We start from the raw sequence: 23,965 nt of genomic DNA on the forward strand, positions 1-23,965 counted from the left end.
ATATAGATAGATAGATAGATAGATAGATAGATAGAGAGAGAGAGAGAGAGAGAGAGAGAGAGAGAGAGAGATTATAGATATAGATGGAGGGTGGGTGGGTGGGTGGGTGGGTGGGTGGGTGGGTGGATGGATGGATAGATAGATAGATAGATAGATAGATAGATAGATAGATAGATAGATAGATAGATAGATAGATATAGAGAGATAGATGATAGAGATAGATAGATAGATAGATAGATAGATAGATAGATAGATAGATAGATAGATAGATAGATAGATACACACACACAGACACACCTTTTCCACATAGTTGGATACTCATGGAGAAGAGTTGCTGATTTAAACAGCACATGTCAGGACAAATAAACTCTCAGCGCTTGTAAGAGTCTGGCCATTCTTAGCCTCCGTTACAAAACGTCCTCGTTAAACTGACATTGGGAAACATCCTCTTCACTTCGACTGTGTTGTCTGGGTACAAATAATCTTGAAAAATAATCGTAGCATTTACAACGATGTTCATTACATCCATATTAATTCTATAATACATCGAGTGAGCAAATTCTTAGCGCCGTTTCTAAAAAAAAGTCTGTTCCTGTTGGAAGTACAGGTAATCCTCGCCTTACGACCACCATTGAGCTCCCGAATTTATGTTGCTAAGCGAGAGCATTTGTTAAGTGAGCCGGCGGCCCTCCCAAGCTCTCTTTTTTCTGGCAGAGGCACCACGAGCTGCTCCTTCGCTGGTTCCAGGTCGGCCCCGTGGACCAGATATAAATACCCCGCGGGCTGAATCCGGCCCGTGGGCGTTGAGTTTGACACCCCTGTCATAGACTCTCCTTTCCCATTATTAATACCTGTATAATAAAACTTTTATTGTGACATGGTGCTTATCCTCTCCTCCTCCTTTGGCCGTAGGTAACGGAGTGACATTAATAGTGGATAATCAACAGCTGGACAAATACAACAACAACCTTTCCGAAGAGAATCAGTCGCTAGGAAAAGCGAGAAGTAAAACCTCGGAGACCCCCAGCAAACATTCATCCAACTCTTCGTCAGGCCCTTTGTCGTCGTCGTCATCCACACTCTCCAGTTCCAGCGATGTGGTAAGTCTCAAATTGAATTATTACACAGCCACCTCCTAAAAGCTTGGAAGAGGATTTCTCCAAACGCCGCCACTTTTAAGACGTGCGGACCTCGACTCTCGGCCCTGAGGAATCCTGGGACTTGAAGTCCATACGTCTTAAAAAGGTTGCCAGAGGATGAGGATGTCTGTGGAGATTCTCAGTCATCCAGTTGTCCCAAAGGTGCTTTTTCAAGAGGCAACTGGATTTTCTTGTTTTTTTCTTTGAAGGCGTTTCCAAGAAACTTCTTCAGCTCCGGCTGGATGGTGGGGAATGGAAGGATTTACACTCCTCACAGACAGCTGGTCATTTGCATCCTTTTCCGTTGAGGCCTCCCCCGGAGGTTTATCAGGTGTCCTCTGGGTCACCTGAGTGGTGCAAATGGTTCCTGTAGTCTGGATTTCCAGAAAAAATGCAGACCTCAGGAACCATTTAGAGAGCCGTTGAGGCCACTTGGGAGGTTTATCTCTGTCCTCAGGATCACCTGAATAGCACAAATGGTTCCTGTAGTCTGAATTTCCAGAAAAAATGCAGACCTCAGGAACCATTTAGAGAGCCGTTGAGGCCACTTGGGAGGTTTATCTCTGTCCTCAGGATCACCTGAATAGCACAAATGGTTCCTGTAGTCTGGATTTCCAGAAAAAATGCAGACCTCAGGAACCATTTAGAGAGCCGTTGAGGCCACTTGGGAGGTTTATCTCTGTCCTCAGGATCACCTGAATAGCACAAATGGTTCCTGTAGTCTGGATTTCCAGAAAAAATGCAGACCTCAGGAACCATTTAGAGAGCCGTTGAGGCCACTTGGGAGGTTTATCTCTGTCCTCAGGATCACCTGAATAGCACAAATGGTTCCTGTAGTCTGGATTTCCAGAAAAAATGCAGACCTCAGGAACCATTTAGAGAGCCGTTGAGGCCACTTGGGAGGTTTATCTCTGTCCTCAGGTTCACCTGAATAGCGCAAATGGTTCCTGTAGTCTGGATTTCCAGAAAAAATGCAGACCTCAGGAACCATTTGCACTATTCAGGTGATCCTGAGGACAGAGATAAACTTTCCAAGTGGCCTCAACGGCTCTCTAAAAGGATGCAAATGGGGTGACTGGTGACCGGGCAGGGGTGGCTTTTACCGGTTTGGCGAACCACTTCAAATCATCCACTTCAAATCAGAGCCTTTAGGAGGCTTATGGAGTGCTCCTGGGGGCTGGGGAGAGGAGGCAAAAACGAGCAAAAAAAACCAAAAACAGCCCGTTTTTTGCTTATTTTTGCCCTCCTCAGCCCCCCAGGAGCACCCCATAAGCCTCCTAAAGGCTCTGCACGGCCGTTTTGGTGAAGGGGGCGGAGTTTCGGGAGGCAAAACATGCTGTATTCAGTGCATAAGACGCACCCAGGTTTTCAGCCTCTCTTTTTTTTGAGGGGGGAAAAACGGTGCGTCTTATACTCCGAAAAATTCTGAAGGTTCTGAAATGGTTCCCGTGTGTCAAAGATGGCGTCCTCCTTCTGCTCCTTCCCCCCCCCACAGGAGTCGGATGGCACCCCATGCAAAACCTCAAAGCAGCTGGGCTCCTGCCAGACTTCGGCTAACAGATTGGTACCTCAGGAGATCTCCCTTGGGTCCTCTCAGCTGAGCGGCAAAACGCCAAGTAGCCAAACGGTGAACGCCTCCAATGTGACAAATAAGTCCCAGGTCGGTATGGCCTTAGTTTCGGTTCCCCTCAAAAGAGTATCTGAAGGCTACCCGGTGTTGTGATTCCCTCCCTACACCTGGAAATAGGTTAAGAGCTCTAGAAACATATTAGAGCAGTGTTTCTCAACCTTGGCAACTTGAAGATGTCTGGACTTCAACTCCCAGAATTCCCCAGCCAGCATTCGCTGGCTGGGGAATTCTGGGAGTTGAAGTTCCAGACATCTTCAAGTTGCCAAGGTTGAGAAACACTGCATTAGAGTATTGGGCTTCAACACAGCTTGGAATAACTTAAGTCTGCGGCCTAGGAGTTTGGCGATTCCCTTCCCTATCAGTAGAATTGAGCATTGGCCATTTCACTCTTTTAACATGTGACGCAGTTGGATGAACACCGTTAAAGTCGTTTTATTGGGTTGTTTTTAAATCCCGCCTTTATTACTTCATAAGCATCTCAAGGCGGTGAACATACCTAATACTCCTCCATCCTCTTCTTTTACCCACAACAACTCTGTGAGATAAAAGTCATTTTGCAGAAGGAAAAGGGCAGCATATGAATTTAATGCAGTAAGTAAGTCATTTGGGCTGAAAGAGAGCGATTGCCTTAAAGTCACCCAGCCGGCTTTCAAGCCTAAGGCACGACTAGAACTCACCATCTCCTGGTGATTGGTCCAAAGTCACCCAGCCGGCTTTCATGCCTAAAATGGGACTAGAAGTCCCAATTTCTTGGTGATTGGCCCAAAGTCACCAACTGGCTTTCATGCCTAAGGCAAGACTAGAACTTACCATCCCCTGGTGATTGGTCAAAGTCATCCAGCCAGCTTTGAAGCCTACGATGGGACTAGAACTCCCAGGCTCCTAGCGATTGGTCCAAAATCACCCAGCCAGCTTTCATGCCTAAGGCAAGACTAGAACTTACCATCCCCTGGTGATTGGTCGAAGTCATCCAGCCAGCTTTGAAGCCTACGATGGGACTAGAACTCCCAGGCTCCTAGCGATTGGTCCAAAATCACCCAGCCAGCTTTCATGTCTAAGGCAAGCCTAGAACTTACCATCCCCTGGTGATTGGTCAAAGTCATCCAGCCAGCTTTCATGCCTAAGGAAAGCCTAGAACTTACCATCTCCTGGTGATTGGCCCAAAGTCACCAACTGGCTTTCATGCCTAAGGCAAGACTAGAACTTACCATTGCCCTGGTGATTGGTCAAAGTCATCCAGCCAGCTTTGAAGCCTACGATGGGACTAGAACTCCCAGGCTCCTAGCGATTGGTCCAAAATCACCCAGCCAGCTTTCATGCCTAAGGCAAGAGTAGAACTTGCCATCTCCTGGTGATGGGCCCAATGTCACCCGGCTGGCTTTCATGCCCAAGGACTAGAACTCCCCGTCTCTCCCAGTTTCTAAGCTTGTACCTTCACCACTGAGACCCAGCTCCTCTGTTAACGCCGTTTGCTTTTGTGATGTAGCGGAAGAAAGTCTCGCTGGTCTTCATTCTTTCTTTTTCTCTCTCTCTCTCTTTCTCTCCTTTTTCCTAACCCCCGCAGCACGGATCCATGAGGCTCTTCCGCACTTCTTCCAACAAAAGCATCCAAGGTCCAGGGAATTCCGGCCACAGTACCTTGGTGACGAACAAACAGTACCAGGGCACTAAGCCACAACCGTTTTACCACGGGAAGAAAAGGAAACACAAAAGGGACGTTGCACTCTCGGAGTTGTGTAGATAGTTTTCCTATCTTGACGGTTGGACTTGTTTCCCCCCCACCCCACTTCCCCCTGTGTGCAATGCTCTCTCTCATGCTACGAGAATTTAACTTGGACAAAACCATTTCCAAGATCCCTCCTGGAATCTGAAGACTGTTGGGAACGTTGATTAGCAACGCATTTTTAGTTTTCGTTTTTGTTTTTTCCAGCTCGCCACGAAAAAAAAAAAAAAAACCGATCATGAAGACTGAATAACTGCAAACAAACAAACAAACAACAAAAAAAAACAAATAAAAATAAATAAAAAACAAAAATAAAAATGGGTGGGAGGGGAGGAGAAGGAAGAGGACAATGCTGCTTTCTCCAGTAAAGTCATATGCTACAACAGGGTTGTTTAGATATATAAAAAAGCTTGAATGTAAAAATAAATATATCCCGTCAGCTTCCAAGGCTGACCTTTAGGGGTAGATTACAGTGTATTTAAAGGTTTGGTAATTAACTGAAATAAAACAAAAAGGATTTAAACAAAAAATAAAAAAGCAAAAAAACAAAACAAAAAAAAAACTCGGAGAGGGGAGATGTAATTTGAGGGCAACCCAAACTTTCAAAAAAAAAAAAAAGAGTGAATCCTCGCATGATAATTTTAAAAAAAAATTATTTTTGCAAAACACCCCGGCATTTTATTCTATATGTATAGATGGACCATAGGGCAAAATTTGACAATTTGTAATAGTGGATTTGTTAATACTTTTTACGTAACGTTTACCCATTTTAAATCGTAGGGAAAAAAAATGTTCTTTTCCTTTCCACTGTCCTCTCCACCTTCCCCCCCACCCCGGACGATTCATTTCATTGAAAAAGAAACCCGGACGAAAGCTGAATTGTCATCTGAACAACGGACAAACGTCGCCAACGATAACACTTCAGCGATATGTGATGCTTTTTTCTCCCCCCCCCCCCCCTTTCAGCATTGAAATCATTTAATAGCACATTGACCTGAGTGCACAACTTTATTCTCCGAAGGAAAAAAAAGAAGAAGAAGAAGAATATCCATGCCAGGGCAAATGCTTGTTTTATAAAATATACAAATAATCTTCCATTGTCAACTCTGATCTTGTATTCCACTCTGGGGAAGGAAAAGAAAAAGAAAAAAAAACAGATTTAAAACTTTTTCTTTTTTTGGTAAAATGCCGTCATCACTCAGGCGATGGGATATTTCCAGGTTAGCTTTCATTGGGGAATCATGGTTTGTTTGCTTTCAAAATAGGAAACCCAGTTTAACTTTATTAAAGGAAGGGATATGCGTCACTGCGTTAAGGGGAGGGGGGGGAACCTGTTGACGTCTGTGTTTTAAGTCTTCCTTGTAAATCTGTCTGGTGTGTTTCCAAATGCATTGGGCTGCAATTTTTATTGCATGTGCTGGCTTGAGAGAGGAAATGAGAGTTGTGAATCAACCTTTAAAAAAAAAAAAAAAGCGCCAGATTGGGGAAAAAGGGTGGTGTAATTCCAATTCTGGTTTTTTTTTTTTTGCATGCATCCTGGATTTATTTTTTAAAAAAATTGTAAGAAAAAAATTCCCTTTTCTTGCAGCTTTATAGCTCTCCCTTAAAAAAAAAAAGCAAGGAGAATCGTTAATGCAAAATGGTTGAGTTGTTGTTTTCTCTTTTAAGAAAAAAAGGAAAAAAAACCTGAACGTTACCTCATTCCCTTTTTCCAGAGACTTTTAAGATCCACCCTTACGAGAGAATTAAAAACAGTCTTCAATAATGGGACGGCGTCGTCTGATGCTGTCTTAAAAGAGGCACCAAGCCACGTGTTAATTCTTCCTGAAATTCTCCCGCTTCCTATAAGATGGGTTTCCTAGCTCAGGCAGGGCCGTGGATTTTAAGACGGAAAGTGAAATTCGGGTTGTGAACGCAGAATGTGAAAGGGGTTGAATTGCAGTCATTTGCTTTATCTGAAGAAGAAGAAGAAGAGGGAGGAAGAAAAAAAAAAACAGACAAGGAGCACTTTAATGAATAGAATGTAAAAGTGACGTTTACTGTAACTTTTTATTTTTCTTTATAAAGAGGAAAGTGTGTAATTCCGAATGTAAGATTATTGGGTGTATGCGGTCTGGAGAATGAAAACAACCCCCCCCCCTTTTTAAAAAAGAAATACTGACTTCCAGATGTTTTCTATTATAAATTGCAAACCAACCTGAACTTGACGCTTGATAAGAGTGCAAAAAAAAAAAAAGCTTTTTAAGTGAACAATAATTATAATAATGCAACACAACCAAAAACTCTCATGATTGAAAAAAAATTAATAAAATAACACTTGATCAGTGTTTCTCAACCTTGGCAACTTGAAGATGTCCCGACTTCAACTCCCAGAATTCCCCAGCCAGCGAATGCTGGCTGGGGAATTCTGGGAGTTGAAGTCCGGACATCTTCAAGTTGCCAAGGTTGAGAAACACTCCACTAGATCATAAAGCATTTTGACTTCGAAACGAAGAAAGGGGAGGGGGGTGGAAGCAAAATTCAAAACACCACAATCATCTAAAACCCTAGGCATTATTTTTTAATTTGAAATAGGAAAGTGTCGACAAAGGATTATTAGTTACGTTTTGTTCCAATCATTTATATTTTTTTAAAGCCAAACGCCTTTCGTGAGCTAGAATTTGTCACAAGGATTCACATTATGCATTATCAGAGTATTTATTCGGAATTAAAAATAAATATGTTTTATAACTGTAGGCCTACCCTGACACTCTTTGTTTTGGGAACAAAATTCTAAATTATTTTTCATCCAGTATTATTATTAGCTGCCATTTTAAAATGCTGTTACAAATGTAATACAGTTTGTATTACTCGCACCACACTGAAGGTTTTTTTTTATTCATTTATTATTATTATTATTTTTGGGAAAAATCACCCTCTTCATTGGAAACAGTTTGTCCGGTTGCAGAGATTGGTGTTCCAATACGCATGTGAGATTATTTTAATGTGGTGATAGCGGGAAGATAAACTTGATTCCATTGGGAATCTTAGGTTTAGTCTCAATTTATGGTTTTCATAAATTTTAATGGAAAAATAGCTTTTCCTGGACTGCTCAAGTTTCATTTTGTAAACAATATCTTTCTAACCGAAGAAGGAAGAAGAAGGAGGAAAAAAAAAAAAGCATGAAGGAAAAATTGAGGAATTTTACTTGCCTCAAATAACCAGCATTGGTATTCATGAAACACATGTATATCTAGCAAAATCTTTTATTTAAACTGAACAGTTGAACTGTTCGTCTTTTTTCAATCTGAAGTTTAAAAAGAAAAAAATCACTTTCAGTACCTTTTAATTTTTGCCTGCTCATTTATCTTGTACACTTCATCTCTGTATTCAATTCAGATCTTAATTCCTTTTTTGAGTTTCAATACTTTTTTGTGGAAAAATTTTGTGAAATATATATATAAAAATAAATGTTTCAACAACGTTTTATCATTCATGGCATCTATTTTCTGTTTTTAAGGCATGCAATTTTTGTTTCCCCTCACCACTTTTTATTTTACCAACCAACTCTCCAAAATGACCAAGTTAACCATTGATAGACTTATGGTTTAGATATTGAATAGCAGTATTTCCCATCTCAAAGGGGAAAAAACCCCACCTCGCAATGCCTACATTTTGCAAAGTAGTTTTGAGTTTGAAATACCCTCTACATCACAACTTGGTATGCTTAGTTTAACTCCATCAATAAATTCTATAGTCCTCATTTCCAGCACGCTAGTTCCTAAACATTTAACGTTGCGCACCACATTCTAATGATTTTTCTACACAACGTTGATATTCTACCCAACATTTCCCTGACCCAACTCTCAAAATGAAAGGGACAAGGAAACCAAGTTTGACGTGATTGTATGCATAACTAAATCACATTATTCTGTCGTGTGAAAACCTAAAAACAGATGGTTAGCAATCTGTGGAAGAATTGTGCATTTTATGGTGATCCAACTTGGGTGGGCCATAACTTGCAGAGAAGGTGTATAATTTAGAAATTGACTTACTTGGAGGCTGACTATTAGCTGGGGGTGGAAAGGGGGCTCTCTATCATCTATCTATCTATCATCTATCTATATCTATCTATATCTATCTATATCTATATATCTATATCTATATATCTATATCTATCTATCTATCTATCTATCTATCTATCTATCTATCTATCTATCTATCTATCTATATATATATATATATATATATATATATATATATATATATATATACCAGCTTTTAATTCCACTATGGTAATTTGCAATGGAAAGCCTTTTGCACTTGTCTGCCTTGGGTTTTCATTGCTAATATATTTGCAAAATTCCCGTTCTTTTGCTTCCCCCCCCCCTGTCTGCAATGGGAGGAAACAGCCCACATATTTGAGTGGAGGGATGAATAGATGTTGTCCTTCCTTTGAAGCAGTGGTGGGTTTCAAAAATTGTTCGAACCTACTCTGTGGGTGTGGCCTCCTTTGTGGGAGTGGCTTGCCACCCATGTGACCGGATGGGAGTGGCTTGCCGCCCATGTGACCGGATATGAAGATGCCGACGACACTTGTCAGAACCACCTTAAATTACCTCCCACACAGCACTGGCATGCATAGGAATAGGATGTAAACTTGTTTTTTAAAAGGCATCTTTGGTTTGCGTTAAAACAACTTCAACACACGCAATGTTCTGATTGCACCACAAACGCAGTAGTCATCCTTACCTTTCACAGAGGCACTGAGGTTTATAAATATGAGCATGATAGTGTAGAATAATCATATCCAAGGACCAGTGGTGGGTTTCAAAAAAGTTTGGAACCTCTTCTGTAGGTGTGGCCTGCTTTCCGGGTCCACTGGTGGAACCTCTTCTAACCGGTTTGGTAGATTTGACGAACCGGTTCTACCAAACAGGTGCGAACTGGTAGGAACCCACCTCTGCTTTGAAGTCAAGGGTATATTTCTCATCCCTTTACATAGCCCTGATCACAGCATGGCATAGCATAGGATAGCATGAAATAGAATAGAAATAGAATAGAATAGAATTCTTTATTGGCAAAGTGTGAATGGACACCCAAGGAATTTGTCTTTGGAGCAGATGCTCTCAGTGTACATAAAAAGACAAGATACATTCGTCACAAATCCTAAGGTACAGCACTCAATGATAGTCACAGGGTACAAATAAGCAATCATCATACAAGGAAACAATATAAATCATAAGGATACAAGCAACAAAGTTACAGTCATACAGTCATAAGTGGAAAGAGATGGGTGATAGGAACGATGAGAAGATTAATAGTAGTGCAGACTTACTAAATAGCTTGACTGTTGTGGGAATTAGTTGTTAAGCAGAGTGATGGCATTCAGGAAAAAAACTGTCCTTGTGTCCAGTTGTCTTGGTGTGCAGTGCCCTATAGCATTGTTTTGAGGGTAACCCTAACCCTCTTTTTGAATCATGCTGTGGGAAGTTATCACCCAGCCCTCTCCCAGAAAAATGAAATATCCTAGGAAATATTGAAAAGGCAGAATATTTCTCTGGATATGAAAAGAAAGAAACATGCTTTAAAAGACAGAATAGTTGCCTGTAGCTTCCTGCCCATCCCCACTTTGTCAATGGGCCATTAAGAAGGCCAGGCTAGTCCACTTTACATAATAAAGACTTCTCCACTTCAGCTACAGGAAAGCATGATAATATTGGCCCCAACTAACCACATGGCATCTGAGAACTCAACCAAACCTGGATTCAAAACACAGCATGGCCCTATGGGAGTCTGACAATCAATCAGAATACATTTCTTACACAGGAACAGGAAACAGAGAGGTGGGAGTAAACAGGTTATAAAAAGCCTAGCAAGCCCCTCCTTCAACCCTTCTCTTCTTCTCCACCAACATTGAAGCATGTGATCATCTTTTCTGTTGAGGGCTCAAGCCATGTGGCCCTGTCCACCATTAAAACCATCTTTCCAAGCAGCCTCCATGTCTCCAGTGTCTTTTTCCCCACTTGGAGCTGAACCCAGAAGGACATTTCTTTCATCAATGCCAAGTAGCGTTTGGGTAGACATTTCAGGGTGTATCCTGGTTGAAGAGGGAACTGACCCATGTCACACAAAGGGTGAGGTGTGTCATTTATAACTACCCTCTCAAGAAACTCTCCTAAAAATGAGCAGTTTGTGATAAACCAATGTTATGCAGCTGTAGTATGAACTCTCCCAAAGGTGCTTTTTCAAGACGCAACTGGACTGTCTTGTTTTTTTTTCCCCTTGAAAACATTTTGTTTCTCATCCCAAAAGCTTCTTCAGCTCTAGACTGGATGGTGGGGAAATGGAAGGATTTACACTCCTTGTAGACAGCTGATCATTTGCATCCTTTTAGAGGGTCATTGAGGCCACTTGGAGGTGAATCTGTGTCCTCAGGGTCACCTGAGTGGTGCTCCTGGTTCCTGTAGTCTGCAATTTTTTCCCCCTCTGGAAATCCATCCCAACTCCCACACCACTCAAAGGGTCCTCATCCCAAATTGTAGAGCTAAAGGTCTGTTGATATTCTCAGTCATCCATCCAGGTCACGGTTGTCCCGAAGATGCTTTTTTGAGGACGCAACTGGACTTTCTTGTTTTTTTTCTTTGAAGACATTTCGCTGCTCATCCAAGAAGCTTCTTCAGCTCTGACAGGATGGTGGGGAAGGGAAGGATTTATATTCTTTGCAGACAGCTGTCAATTTGCATCCTTTTAGAGGGTCGTTGGAACACTTGGAGCAGAGGTAGGTTCCTACCAGTTCGCACCAGTTCGGTAGAACCGGTTCGTCAAATCTACCGAACTGGTTAGAAGAGGTTCCACCAGTGGACCCGGAAAGCAGGCCACACCCTACAGAAGAGGCTCCAAAAAATTTTGAAACCCACCACTGACACACACACACACACACACACACACACACACACAGACAGAGAGACTCACACAGAGAGAGAAAGAGAAAGAAAGGAAAAAAGAAATAAAAAAGAAAAAAGAAAGAAAAAGTGAGAGAGAGATGAAAGAAAAAAAGGAAAAAGGGACAGAGAGACAAAGGAAGGAAAGAGAGAGGGGGGGAGAAAGAAAGAAAGAAAGAAAGAAAGAAAGAAAGAAAGAAAGAAAGAAAGAAAGAAAACACATGGTCAGCAAGCCACTCCCACCAGGTCACATGGCCAGCAAGCCACTCCCACAAAGGAGGCCACACCCACAGAGTAGGTTCGAAATTTTTTTGAAACCCACCACTGACTTGGAGGTTAATCTGTGTCCTCAGGGTCACCCGAGTGGCGCTCCTGGTTCCTGTAGTCTGCAATTTTTTTCCTTTGGAAATCCATTCCTACCACCACCACCCCCACACACCCCATTCAAAGGGTCTTCATCCCCAATTGTAGAGCTAAAAGCACTACCCACCGAAGCACTAGAGATAAACCTCCAAATCCTCTACGAGCAGACCTATTTTTGTGCAAATGCTCACACATGCACCGAACTGGCAGTATTGCCGGGAGCAACCGACCCGATTGTGGGTGAAGATTGGTTCTCTGAGCTTATTATGGATTGGTTTCCCAACTTTTTATACCAAGCCAGGTAAGTGGAGTTCAGAGGACTTGCAATGTCCTTGGCTGACCAACAGGTGGTGCTGGACCATTAAAATTACAGAAGCAGGTTTAAAGAAGAATGACTAGAGCAGGGTTTTGCTTCAAATTAGATTTCCCTACATAAGATTTTTAAAAAAAAAATCTGGCAAGGGATCTGACATTATACAGAACACCCTACCTGTTCCGAGTAATAAGAACAGGAGACTAATTGATACTTTATTGTAACTTCCCCCACTCCCTTGTGTTCAATTTTGTCTTGATTTTTAAAAGATTATCTGGATGAGTTACTGCAGTTTTCTTGGCAAGGTTTTTCAGAAGTGGTTTGCCATTGCCACTTTCCTAGGGCTGAGAGAAAGGGACTGGCCCAAGGTCACCCAGCTGGCTCTGTGCCTAAAGCAGGCCTAGGTAATAGCAAAAGCAATAGCAGTTAGACTTATATACCGCTTCATAGGGCTTTCAGCCCCTTTCAACTTTGGACTGGCAAAAGCTAAGGTTTATCAAGCAACAAGACTGAAGATGCAGAAATTCAAAATATCTTCAGGCAAATTATAACAGTGATCACCAACTGGTGGTCTCCAGAAAAATTATTTGCATTTTTTATATTGTACTAAATCAGGGGTCCTCAAACTACGGCCCCTGGGCCAGATAGCAATAGCAATAGCAGTTAGACTTATATACTGCTTCATAGGGCTTTCAGCCCTCTCTAAGCAGTTTACAGAGTCAGCGTATCGCCCCCACAGTCTGGGTCCTCATTTCACCCACCTCGGAAGGATGGAAGGCTGAGTCAACCTTGAGCCGGTGAGATTTGAACCGCTGAACTGCAGATAACAGTCAGCTGAAGTGGCCTGCAGTGCTGCACCCTAACCACTGCACCACCTCAGTGGTCCCTATTTTTTCTACTTGCATTTTTACGTGCTTTCAAACTGCTAGGTTGGCAGAAGCTGGGACAAGTAACGGGAGCTTACTCCGTTGTGTGGCGGTAGTGATTCGAACCGCCGAACTGCTAACCTTTCTGGTTGACAAGCTCAGCATCTTAGCCACTAAGCCACCCTAGAGAACTCATAGTCTCCTAGATATTAGCTATTAGACCTAACAGGAGTGCCGCTCTGCTCTACTAGAATCACCATTCAAATCAGCAAACGCCCCGCGGAGACGGATCGCCAAAAATACACCCGCACTATTATCCTTGTAGAATGCAGTACATAGGCAAGTTCATTTTAACTTAAAAGTAATACATAATGTTTACTCAGCCCTGTTCCCAAGGTAACAGCTGCAGTCCAATCACCTAATAAAAGAGATGGCTTTATAGCAGTGAACCTCTTCATCTGAAGTGTGCCCCGTTTAGTAAAACAGAAAGGACGAGTTATTTGAAGGGACGAGGGGAGTCTGCTTATTATTTAATCTCAACTGTGCAGATGTTGCAACGTGGCCGGTACATCCTCCCTCGAAAGACTTTGCTGGATGTGAATGAGCAGAATTCACAGTAAATTAATAAAAAGGGGTTTTTTGTCGGGATGAGGAGTTTGCTTCATGCTCTTGGGAAGCTTGGGCCAGAACATAAATAAATAAAATCAGTGCGCACCTCCCCGACTATTGTCCTCTCTCCAGAAAAAACGGCCAGCCTTAATCAAAGAGGCCCGTCAGGTGGGCTGTTTTGTTGGGGGAAACGTAAGAATTAGTATCCTGACGGAGAAACAGGTGGTCAGCAAATAAAGGAGCCTTTGTAATATAAACAAGGGAGGGAACCTGGCTAGTCGAAGGAGAGTCAGAGCGACAGTAGCCAGGCATTTCCAATTTGATGCGTTTGCACAGGAAATGAAAGGATATCGCCAAGAATAGACGGTGCTTATGTAGTTAGCAGGCCTGATAAAGCAGCTTCCTCTCTGGTTCAAAGGAAAGCAGATTGGAGATTACAGGGCTGGCTTGATCGGCTGATGCGATTCCTCCTTCTCCCCAATCAGATGCTTGTAGACAACAGGCAGCATTGTCAGGGATGAAGATCTTCTTTAGAATAGAACAGAATGAAAAGAGTTGGAAGGGACCTTGGAGGTCTTCTAGTCCAACCCCCTACACCATTCCAGACAAAGGGTTATCCAACATCATCTTTAAAACTTCCAGTGTTGGAGCGTTCACAACTTCTGGAGGCAACGTTGTTCCACGGATTAGTTGTTCTAACTGTCAGGAAATTTCTCCTTAGTTCTAAGTTTGCTTCTCTCCTTGATTAGTTTCCACCCGTTGCTTCGTGTCCTGCCCTCAGGTGCTTTGGAGAATAGCTTGACTCCCTCTTCTTTGTGGCAGGGGACGTGGTGACTCATTGGCTAAGGCGTTGAGCTTGTCGATCAGAAAGGTCCGCAGTTCGGCGGTTCGAATCCCTAGCGCCGTGTAAAGGAGTGAGCTCCCGTGACTTGTCCCAGCTTCTGCCAACCTAGCAGTTCGAAAGCAGGTTAAAAAATGCAAGTAGAAAAATAGGGACCACCTTTGGTGGGAAGGGAACAGCGTTCCGTGCACCTTCGGCGTTTAGTCATGCCGGCCACATGACCATGGAGACGTCTTTGGACAGCGCTGGCTCTTTGGCTTTGAAGCGGAGATGAGCACCGCCCCCTAGAGTCGGGAACGACTGGCACATATGTGTGAGGGGAACCTTTACCTTTTAGCAGTAGCAATAGCAGTTAGACTTATATACCGCTTCATAGGGCTTTCAGCCCTCTCTAAGCGGTTTACAGAGTCAGCATTTTGCCCCCAACAACAATCTGGGTCCTCATTTTACCCACCTCGGAAGGATGGAAAGCTGAGTCAACCCTGAGCGGGTGAGATTTGAACAGCCGAACTGCAGAACTGCAGTCAGCTGAAGTAGCCTGCAGTGCTGCATTTAACCACTGCGCCACCTCGGCTCTATTTTCCCTCTTAGTGGCAGCCCCTGAGATATTGGAAGACTGCTATCATGCCTCCCCTAGTCCTTCTTTTCATTAAACCAGACATGCTCAGTTCCTGCAACATAAGAAAAAAAAATATCTTTTTTTTTTCTTGGTAATTGCATATCATTTGACGTCAAGAGAGCCTCTGGAGATTGAGCTAAATTTGTTGGCTGAAAAAATATATCTGCTTCACCCTGCATTGAATTAATCAAAGGCGCTTTTAAAATATACTTTTGTCACCCCCGGAGATGGCAGCATAATTCTAATTTTTATTTAAATGGCTCCCCATTATAGCAATAGCAGTTAGACTTATATACCGCTTCATAGGGCTTTCAGCCCTCTCTAAGCGGTTTACAGAGTCAGCATATTGCCCCCACAATCTGGGTCCTCATTTTACCCACCTCGGAAGGATGGAAGGCTGAGTCAACCCTGAGCCGGTGAGATTTGAACCGCTGAACTAGCAGTCAGCTGAAGTGGCCTGTAGTGCTGCACTCTACCCACTGTGCCACCTCGGCTCTTAGACTAAGCAAGAGGACATTTACTGTAGTAGTGCTATATAGCTGGCCCAAAGTATGTTTGCAATCCAGCCAGTGGCCTTGGGAGTCCGATTGATTAAAAAGTCGTTTAATAAATGGTTTTTATCAGGCAAGATCAGCAATAATTGAAGAAGTTCAGCAAGGAGGCTACCATGAATCATATCACTAATAGAATTAGCAGCATGACTATGGATAAGATGGGAAAATATTAGCTCTTCAAAGAGGACAGACAACACGGAAAATAAGACAAGGAGGATGCGTTTTCAAGAAAGTTATATCTTTGCCACACATAACTCTTTAATTATAGTTTTAGAACGTGTGGTTGTGAGTGTGGGTGTGTTTAATATTTTGAAAGCTTCTTTTTCTCTTCTTTTTCTTTGTTTTTTTCTGCATTTTTGCCTTCCTTCTCTCCCTCCCATCCATCCACCCATCCATCACTCTCTAATATCTGTCCATCCATCTTCCCTCTTGCCTCGTTCCCTCCCTCCCTCATTCCCACTCCTCCCTCCCTTCCTCCCCCTTCCTTCCTTTCTTTCTTCCTGCCTTCCTCCTTTTCTCTCTCCTCCCTCCCTCCTTCCTTTCCTCCCTCTCTCCCTCTCTCCCATCCATCCATCACTCTCTAATATCTGTCCATCCATCTTCCCTCCTCCCTTGTTCCCTCCCTCATTCTCACTCCTTCCTTCCCTCTCTCCCATCCATCCATCACTCTCTAATGTCTGTCCATCTATCTTCCCTCCTCCCTCCCTCATTCCCTCCCTCATTCCCACTCCTTCCTTCCATTTCTTTCTTTCTTTCCTCCTTCCCTCCTCCTTTTCTCTCTCCTCCCCTCCTCCGTTCTTCCTTCCTCCCTTCCTATCTCCCATCCATCCATCCTTCCATCTTCCCTCCTCCCTCCCTCCCTCATTCCCACTCCTTCCTTTCTTTCTTCCTTCCTTCCTTCCTTCCTTCCCTCCCTCCCTCTTCCTTTTCTCTCTCCTCCCTCCCTCCTTCCTTTCTTTCTCCTGCTCTTTACATTAGTTGATGTTAATTGTTATCTGTTTTGTACAACTTTAACAACAACAACAAAAAGCACAATTCCGGGCGAGGGGCACCGAAAATACCTTTTCGGCGGAGTGGAGGGGGACAAGGGAGGAAGAGGAGGGGGCTAGAGGCGGGGCTTCTCCGAGGCCCCGCCCCCGGGCGCACCTGTTCTGAGGGCAGCTTGGCGGGCGCAGCGCGCGCCTGGCTTTTGCGCGCGCTCTCCCGGCCGGCGGCTGCGCCCGCTTAGGATCCGCGCAAAGCAGGGCGCTTCCCCTCGCGGAGGCAGCGCCACTAGAGGGCAGGGCCGGCGAACCCGGGCCGGGGTTGCGGGGAGAGGCTGGTGGCAGCGCCTTTCCGCTTTTGAGTCACTCTTCTTTCTCTCGAGCCGAAGAAGGGGAAGGAGAAAGGGAAGGCGTGATAAAGAAGGAGGAGGAGAAGAAGAAGGACTAGAAGAGAAAGAGGAAAAGGAGGAGGAGGAGGAGAGCTAGAAGGAGAAGGAAAAGAGGAAGGAGGAGGAGGAGAAAGAGAAGGAGTGGTAAAGAAGCAGAAGGAGAAGGAGTAGGAGGAGAAGGAAAAAAGAAGAGGGGAAAGGAGGAGGAAGGAGAAGGAGAAGAAAAGAAGGAGAAAAAGAAGAAGGGGAAAGGAGGAGGAAGGGAAAGGAAAAGAGAAGGAAGGAGGAGAAGAAAAAAGAGAAGAAGAGGGAAAAGGAGGAGGAAGGAGAGGGAAAAGAAAAGAAAGAGAAGGGGAAAGAGAAGAAGGGGGGAAAGGAGGAAGAAGGAGAAGAAAGAGTTCCAGCAGCGACTCTCGCCCGGACCGACAGCGGCCAAGGTGAGGCTCCGGGACGGCTGGCCGGGCATCGCAGGCGCGGGGCTGGGCAGCCTGGCAAACTCCCCTCTGCCGGGCCCAGCAAGGGAGGGGCGTGGGCGTCCTGGCCTCCTCCCCCCCTCCTTCTTTGACGACCACCGCCCGCTTTGGCGTCCCCTCTGCTGGCGGGGAGGGTCCTGGCGTGCGGGGAGTGGTGCTGGTGGTTTTGGGGAGGGGGGTTTCACTGCGTGGGCTACAAAACAAGGGGAAAGAGCAGGGTCCCAAGGTCGCCCACCTCCTTCCCCATGCTTTCCAGATGTTGCCAGGGGCAAGAGCGCTAACCCTTTGGGGAGGGGTCTTGGAGAAAGAGAAGCGGCCCTGCCTGTCTGGATCTCTTGCCTCTGGCCTGGTCCTCGCCTAGCTGGGGAATGTGGTGGTGGTGGGGCTGATGTGGGGGGTGGATGAAAGGGTCAAGGTGGGGGGTCTTGACCTACAGAGATACCCTTGCCGAAGGTAAGAGGATTAACAGGTGACCGAAGGATTTGGGGAGGGAAGGGTAAGTCATGGCTTCTTGGAACACTTTCCTCTTCCTGGAGGTGTTGTGTATGTGTATACACAACTTGGGTACCTGCTCAAACAAAGCTGTTCTTGTTGAGGACTTAAAGTAGACCAAAGTGTAATGATCTCAACACAGATGGTGCTGAATCTTCTTGGGGGAAGGGTCTTGCGTCCTGGAGCAGCAGCCGATGGATGATGTGAGGATGGGGGCTTTGAGTGAAAAAGGACTGTTACCGTTTTCCGTTCTGCTCATCCAATAAGCCAGAAATCACAGCTTAAGAAGGCCTTGTTCCCAAATCGGCGCTTCTTGGAAGTGAGCGTGTTTCACATCTTCTGAGGGTTTATGGAGGTTGAAGATTAACAAGGCCGAAGGCTGGTGGAGCCTTCCGTTCTAAGTCACCTTGGAAAGATGATTGTAGATAAGAAGACGTTGGATAACCCTTTGTCTGAAGTGGTGTAGGGTTTCCTGCCTAGGCAGTGGGTTGGACTAGAAGACCTCTAAAGTACCTTCCAACTCTGTTTTTCTCTTCTCTTCTCCCCTCTTCTCCTATTCTATTTTATATTCTATTCTATTCTAAATCCTATTCTATTCTATTCTATATGCTATTCTATGCTATCCTATGCTATTCTAAATCCTTTTCTATTCTAAATCCTATTCTATTCTATACTATTCTAAATCCTATTCTATTCTATTCTATATGCTATTCTATGCTATCCTATGCTATTCTAAATCCTTTTCTATTCTAAATCCTATTCTATTCTATACTATTCTAAATCCTATTCTATATGCTATTCTATGCTATCCTATGCTATTCTAAATCCTTTTCTATTCTAAATCCTATTCTATTCTATACTATTCTAAATCCTATTCTATTCTATTCTATTCTATTCTATAATCTTGGCTTGCGCAGATGAAAAGCCCGCTCCAAAATAAGGAAGGCTGCTGTACCACATCTGTATGAATCCTGGAATTGCATCGCATGGGTGGGAAACGGTGGTGGGATTCAAATAATTTAACAACCGGTTCTCGGCCCTAATGATTCCTTCCAAAAACCAGTTCGCCAAACAACTCAGAAAGTTAACGACTTATTCCTTAGCCTTTCCCTTCTCCTGGCAGCCCTGCGCACGCACACACTGCAGTGGTGGGATTCAAATAATTTAACCACCGGTTCTCTGCCCTAATGAGATTTCTTCCAACAACCAGTTCACCAAACTGCTCAGAAAGTTAACAACCGGTTCTCCCGAAGTGGTGCGAACTGGCTGAAATCCCACCACTGGGTGGGAATCACCCATTGAGTTAAACCATCCTTTGTTTAACCAGGATTTGATGAATGCCTTGTAGTTGAGTAGGGTTAAGTAGCATCGTTTTCCGGTGTGCAACCACAGGCCAGTGCAAGCTGCGAAATACAGACCAGCCAACTGAAGCTTCCTAAAATTAATACAGGGTCGGGTTGTGCAAAACACTCAGCCGAACTCCTTGGCAAAACAAGTTGGCGTGAACGCAACGATATTTTTTGGGGGGGGTGATGGTTAAGGCAGACGTGTCTTTTGCAAGTCCTGTGTCTGATTCAAGAGTTCTTCCTGGTTTGCTCTGCCCACATATGCATGCAAAGACACTTCTCTTCACTCCAAGAGGAACTGTCATTTTGTGTGTGTGTGTTTGTGTGCGTGCGTGTGTGTATTTGTCTGGGGACAGCTTCCAAGTACCATCAGACTTGCAAACGACACAACGGTTTTAGCGTTGTTGTTTTTTTGTTCACAAGCGTTTCACAACCTTCGTGTAGAATATTTGTTGTGTTTCGGTGAGGGTGCTCCTTGGTATGAAGTCTTTGCAATCCGCCATGGTTGGCTTCTTCACACAGCATGCTAAACCCCAGTTAAACCCAATGCAGGCTTAATCTGTCTTGGCTCAGCTATCTCAGAAAATGCTACGAGGTCAAAGGGGGGGGTGGGGGGGTTTCAGTTTGACTCCACTGTATACAAACTAAAACGCAATGAGCACACTTGTGGCTTGGTGTGTCATGTTCCTCTAGACCAGGAGTGTCAAACTCAAAGCCTGCGGTCCGGGTATGGCCCGTGGAGTGTGCTTAGATCTGGCCTGCAGAACGACTCTTGAAATAGCGAAGGACCAGCCCGTGGTGCTTCTCCCAGCGAAAATGGAGCTCAAGAGAGGCCGTATGCAGCTCGCCCGGGCTCCGTTTTGGGCCACGATGGCCTCCTAAAGCCGTCTGCCAGCGAAAACGGAGGCAGGCCACGCACGGCCTCTCCGAGCTGGCAGAGGGCTGCAGGAGGCCGTCATGGCCAAAAACGGACCCTTGACGAGTGACGTTGAGCTGGCAACGCCCACCCTGATCATGCCCCCAGCCACACACACACAATCCTCCCCCCCCAAGGTCAAACACAAAGGCCGTCAATGAAATTGAGTTTGACACTCCTGCTCTAGACTATGCCTCATTTATGATTCCCACTACAGTATAAATCTGACATTTGGGTTAATTCAGACAGCCATGGTTGAGTTTACCCTGAATTCGTGGTTGCATGGACACAGCCTCTTTCTCTGTCCTGTTTCTAAGTTCTTGCCAATGTTGTGCCGCAAGGCTTCGAAAACGTGACGCGCGTCAACAGAAAAGGAACCCAGCCTTACCATGTCCTACGCGAGCTCGGGGCGCAGCCCTCTGCGCCCTACCCAGGGATGTTAGAATAGAATAGAATAGAATAGAACTTTATTATTTGTATGCCGCCCTTCTCCGGGAGGACTCAGGGCGGCGAACAATTCAAGGGGAAAAAAGGGGAACATAAAAACAAAATACTAATACTAAAAGTAAGCAACAGTCGCACAACCATACATGTCGAGAGGGAAGGGAACTCATCACCCCCAGGCCTGCCGGCAAAGCCAGGTTTTGACAGCTTTTCGGAAGGCCTGGAGAGAGGTGAGGGTCCGAATCCCTGCGGGGAGTTCATTCCAGAGGGCCGGAGCTGCCACAGAGAAGGCCCTCCCCCGGGTAATAGCCAGATGGCATTGGCTGGTAGATGGAACCCGGAGGAGGCCGACCCTGTGAGATCTAATGGGTCTGTGGGAGGTAATTGGCAGCAGGCGGTCTCTCAAGTACCCAGATCCAATACCATGAAAACCATGTTGTGGTTTTGTTGTTTTTTTGCAAAAGGGGGCACTCAATTAGCAATGGACAACCCTCTTACGTTGTGCAGAATGCAGGCATCTCCCTGCCCGCTGATGACCCGCCTTTCCCTCCGAGTGCGAGGAAGCAAATATTTCACCAAGTGACATCTGTTCGCCAATCGGCAGCGTAATCTACTCCTCAAATCACCCTGCTTCGTTTCCCTTTTTCAAGAAGGTTTCCGTTTGGCGGAGCCGCTTCTGCCTTTTTGTAAGGCCTCCCGACACAGATTCAACGTGTTGCAAAAAAAAAAAAAAAAACAGAAGGGAAATTGTACTTCTCTGAAATGTTTTCGGGGCTGAAGAAGCAGACAGGGTGTGTGTTTGTGTGTGTGTGTGTCTGGAGTTTGGAAAAAAAAGTGGAAACATGGCAAATTTTTTGTTCTGGGCAAGCATCGCGTTTCGTGGAACCGCTGCTGTGTGTCTGTGGGGGGGGGGGGGACGGGATGGCATAAATTTCCAGCATTTCATTTTGGAAGGAGCCCTTATTGTTGGAAACCTGATTCTGTTTGCCAGAAGGAAAAGTGTCTCACCAAAATTGCTTCCTGGTAAGATAACTTGACATAAGGGATGTGGTGGCTCAGTGGCTAAGACGCTGAGCTTGTCGATCAGAAAGGTCGACAGCTCGGCGGTTCGAATCCCTAGCGCCGCGTAACGGAGTGAGCTCCCGTGACTTGTCCCAGCTTCTGCCAACCTAGCAGTTCGAAAGCACGTAAAAAGTGCAAGTAGAAAAATAGGGACCACCTTTGGTGGGAAGCGAACAGCGTTCTATGTGCCTTTGGCATTGAGTCATGCTGGCCACATGACCACGGAGACGTCTTCGGACAGCGCTGGATCTTCGGCTTTGAAATGGAGAGGAACACCGCCCCCTAGAGTCGGGAATGACTAGCATGTATGTGCAAGGGGAACCTTTACCTTTAATAAAAGTTTGAGTTGATGGCCCTGTTAACAGTTTAAAATAGGTTTGTGATTTGAAAAAAGCGAATCTAAAGAAAAGTGTGTGTTTTGTTTTGACCGACATGAATGCGGACAGAGAGTCCTGGACTTACAACTTGTTGCTTAGCGACTGGCTGAAAATATGATGGACTTCTCCAGGGGTGTTTACAGAACCTGGTTTAGAGGTTCTGATGGCTGTTTCCCCCCACTCGCATGATCCCATTTCAACTGGGGGTCAACTGACCCATTGGGAGCATCCTATGGTGATGTGACCACGTTTTACAATATTTTGGCCCCAAATTGCCATTTAATTGCCATTTGGCCCCAAATTGTCCATGGTGAATAATTGGTTCACTGAATGACCGCAGTGTTTGCTTGGTGATTCCAGCCTTCACTTAACAACTGCCGCAAAAAAAAGGTTGTAAAATGGAGTCGGTCTCATGGATGATCGGCTTTGCAACTATAAAAGTTCGACTACATTACGGTCCTAAATTGAGAACCACTGTATGCTTTTCAGTGCGATTTTGGACTAAAGCAACTTGCGCTTCTCTTCCTTATTGTCGTGTCATCTTCCTGCATAGCCGCTTCCCCGTTCTGACCATCTAAATGCCGAGTGTCAATCAAATCACACGAGAAAGATTGCAATAGCAGGTCTCTCTCCATAAGTCCATAATGGGAGATGGCCATGGGTGGGATTCAGCTGGATCGGACCGGTTCGGTTGAAGCGGATGCTAATTTTGCATCTGGTTTGCCAAACCAGAGCCGAGGTGGCGCAGTGGTTAAATGCAGCACTGCAGGCTACTTCAGCTGACTGCTAGTTCTGCAGTTCGGCTGTTCAAATCTCACCGGCTCAAGGTTGACTCAGCCTTCCATCCTTCCGAGGTGGGTAAAATGAGGACCCGGATTGTTATTGGGGGCAATATGCTGACTCTGTAAACCGCTTAGAGAGGGCTGAAAGCCTTATGAAGCGGTATATAAGTCTAACTGCTATTGCTATTGCTAAAACCAATTGTTGAAAGGGTTGGCTGGCCCCGCCCAGCCCTCCCCTCCCAGGAGTCTCCACCTGGTTTGCTCGTCATGCCAGGTAAGTACAGGGACTGCACGGAGGCTGTGGGAGGGCAAAAAACAGGCCTACCAGAAGTTCTGGAAGTCCAGAAACGGGCCTGATTCCGGCTTCTGGAGAGACTCTGGAGCCTGATCGATGCCGTTTTCGCCCTCCCGGAGGCTCAGCAAAAGCCTCCGGAGTCTGGGGAGCAGTGGTGGGATTCAAATAATTTAACAACTGGTTTTCTGCCCTGATGACCAGCTGGGTAGGCGGGGCTCAGTGGTCATGTGACTGGGTGGGCGTGGCCAACTCAACATCACTCAAGTCGATGGGTGCTTCGCCTTAGCTGTTACAATGGTAATAAGGGTTAACTGGAGAGGCAGTTTCCGTAAGCAGGGTAATAAAGATCAGGCTAGAAACAACACCAGAATGTTTCCTTCCTGCCTTCCTTACAGGATTAGCTCTGTAAAGTGGGGAAAAAAACAAAAGGAGATTTCTTCCAACAACCGGTTCTCCAAACTGTTTAGAAAGTTAAGAACCGGTTCTCCCAAATAGGTGCGAACTGGCTGAATCCCACCACTGCTGGGGAGGGTGAAAATTCCCACCCCTGCCATGGTGCAGGAGGCCGAGTAGGCCATGCCACCCCCATGGCCATGCCCCCCAGCAACCGTGCAGAGAACCGGTTGCTAAAAAATTTTTTAATCCCACGCTTCCTTCCTGTGTACGCCTGAGATAGTTTCCACGTGGTTTTAGGATCCCTCCTACTCCACAGGATTGTGGCTTGTAAGGCAACGAAGGATTTTCTTAAAAGGGAGATAGTAAGAACTCTTAGGGTGTGCAATGCTGTCTTTTCATGCCGGACAAATGGTGACTTATCCCCCTTGGT

The 23,965-nt window shown here is 45.2% G+C and overlaps 2 protein-coding genes across 3 annotated transcripts in view; both read left to right on the plus strand.

The window, feature by feature from the left end:
• TENT4B (terminal nucleotidyltransferase 4B) overlaps positions 1-4,542 on the plus strand; it is a 41,752-nt gene extending 37,210 nt beyond the window's left edge. The window contains exons 10-12 of one of the 2 annotated variants that reach the window (XM_087729333.1): positions 913-1,100; positions 2,635-2,799; positions 4,334-4,542. In XM_087729333.1, coding sequence (XP_087585459.1) covers positions 913-1,100; positions 2,635-2,799; positions 4,334-4,513 — 533 coding nt within the window. In that variant the 3' untranslated portion in view covers positions 4,514-4,542. The remainder of the gene's footprint in view (positions 1-912; positions 1,101-2,634; positions 2,800-4,333) is intronic. The other variant, XM_087729334.1, reaches the window with a different exon arrangement.
• Positions 4,543-17,161: 12,619 nt separating this feature from the next.
• The window catches only part of ADCY7 (adenylate cyclase 7), a 91,986-nt gene continuing 85,182 nt past the window's right edge, over positions 17,162-23,965 (plus strand). The window contains exon 1 of the mRNA XM_087729051.1: positions 17,162-17,389. The gene's annotated coding sequence lies outside the window, so the exon portion shown is untranslated. The remainder of the gene's footprint in view (positions 17,390-23,965) is intronic.

This window comes from Thamnophis sirtalis, unplaced genomic scaffold (assembly GCF_051295495.1).
Source record: "Thamnophis sirtalis isolate CommonGarterSnake01/CBP01778 unplaced genomic scaffold, rThaSir2_p1.2 scaffold_14, whole genome shotgun sequence".
Taxonomy (NCBI): Eukaryota; Metazoa; Chordata; class Lepidosauria; order Squamata; family Natricidae; genus Thamnophis; species Thamnophis sirtalis.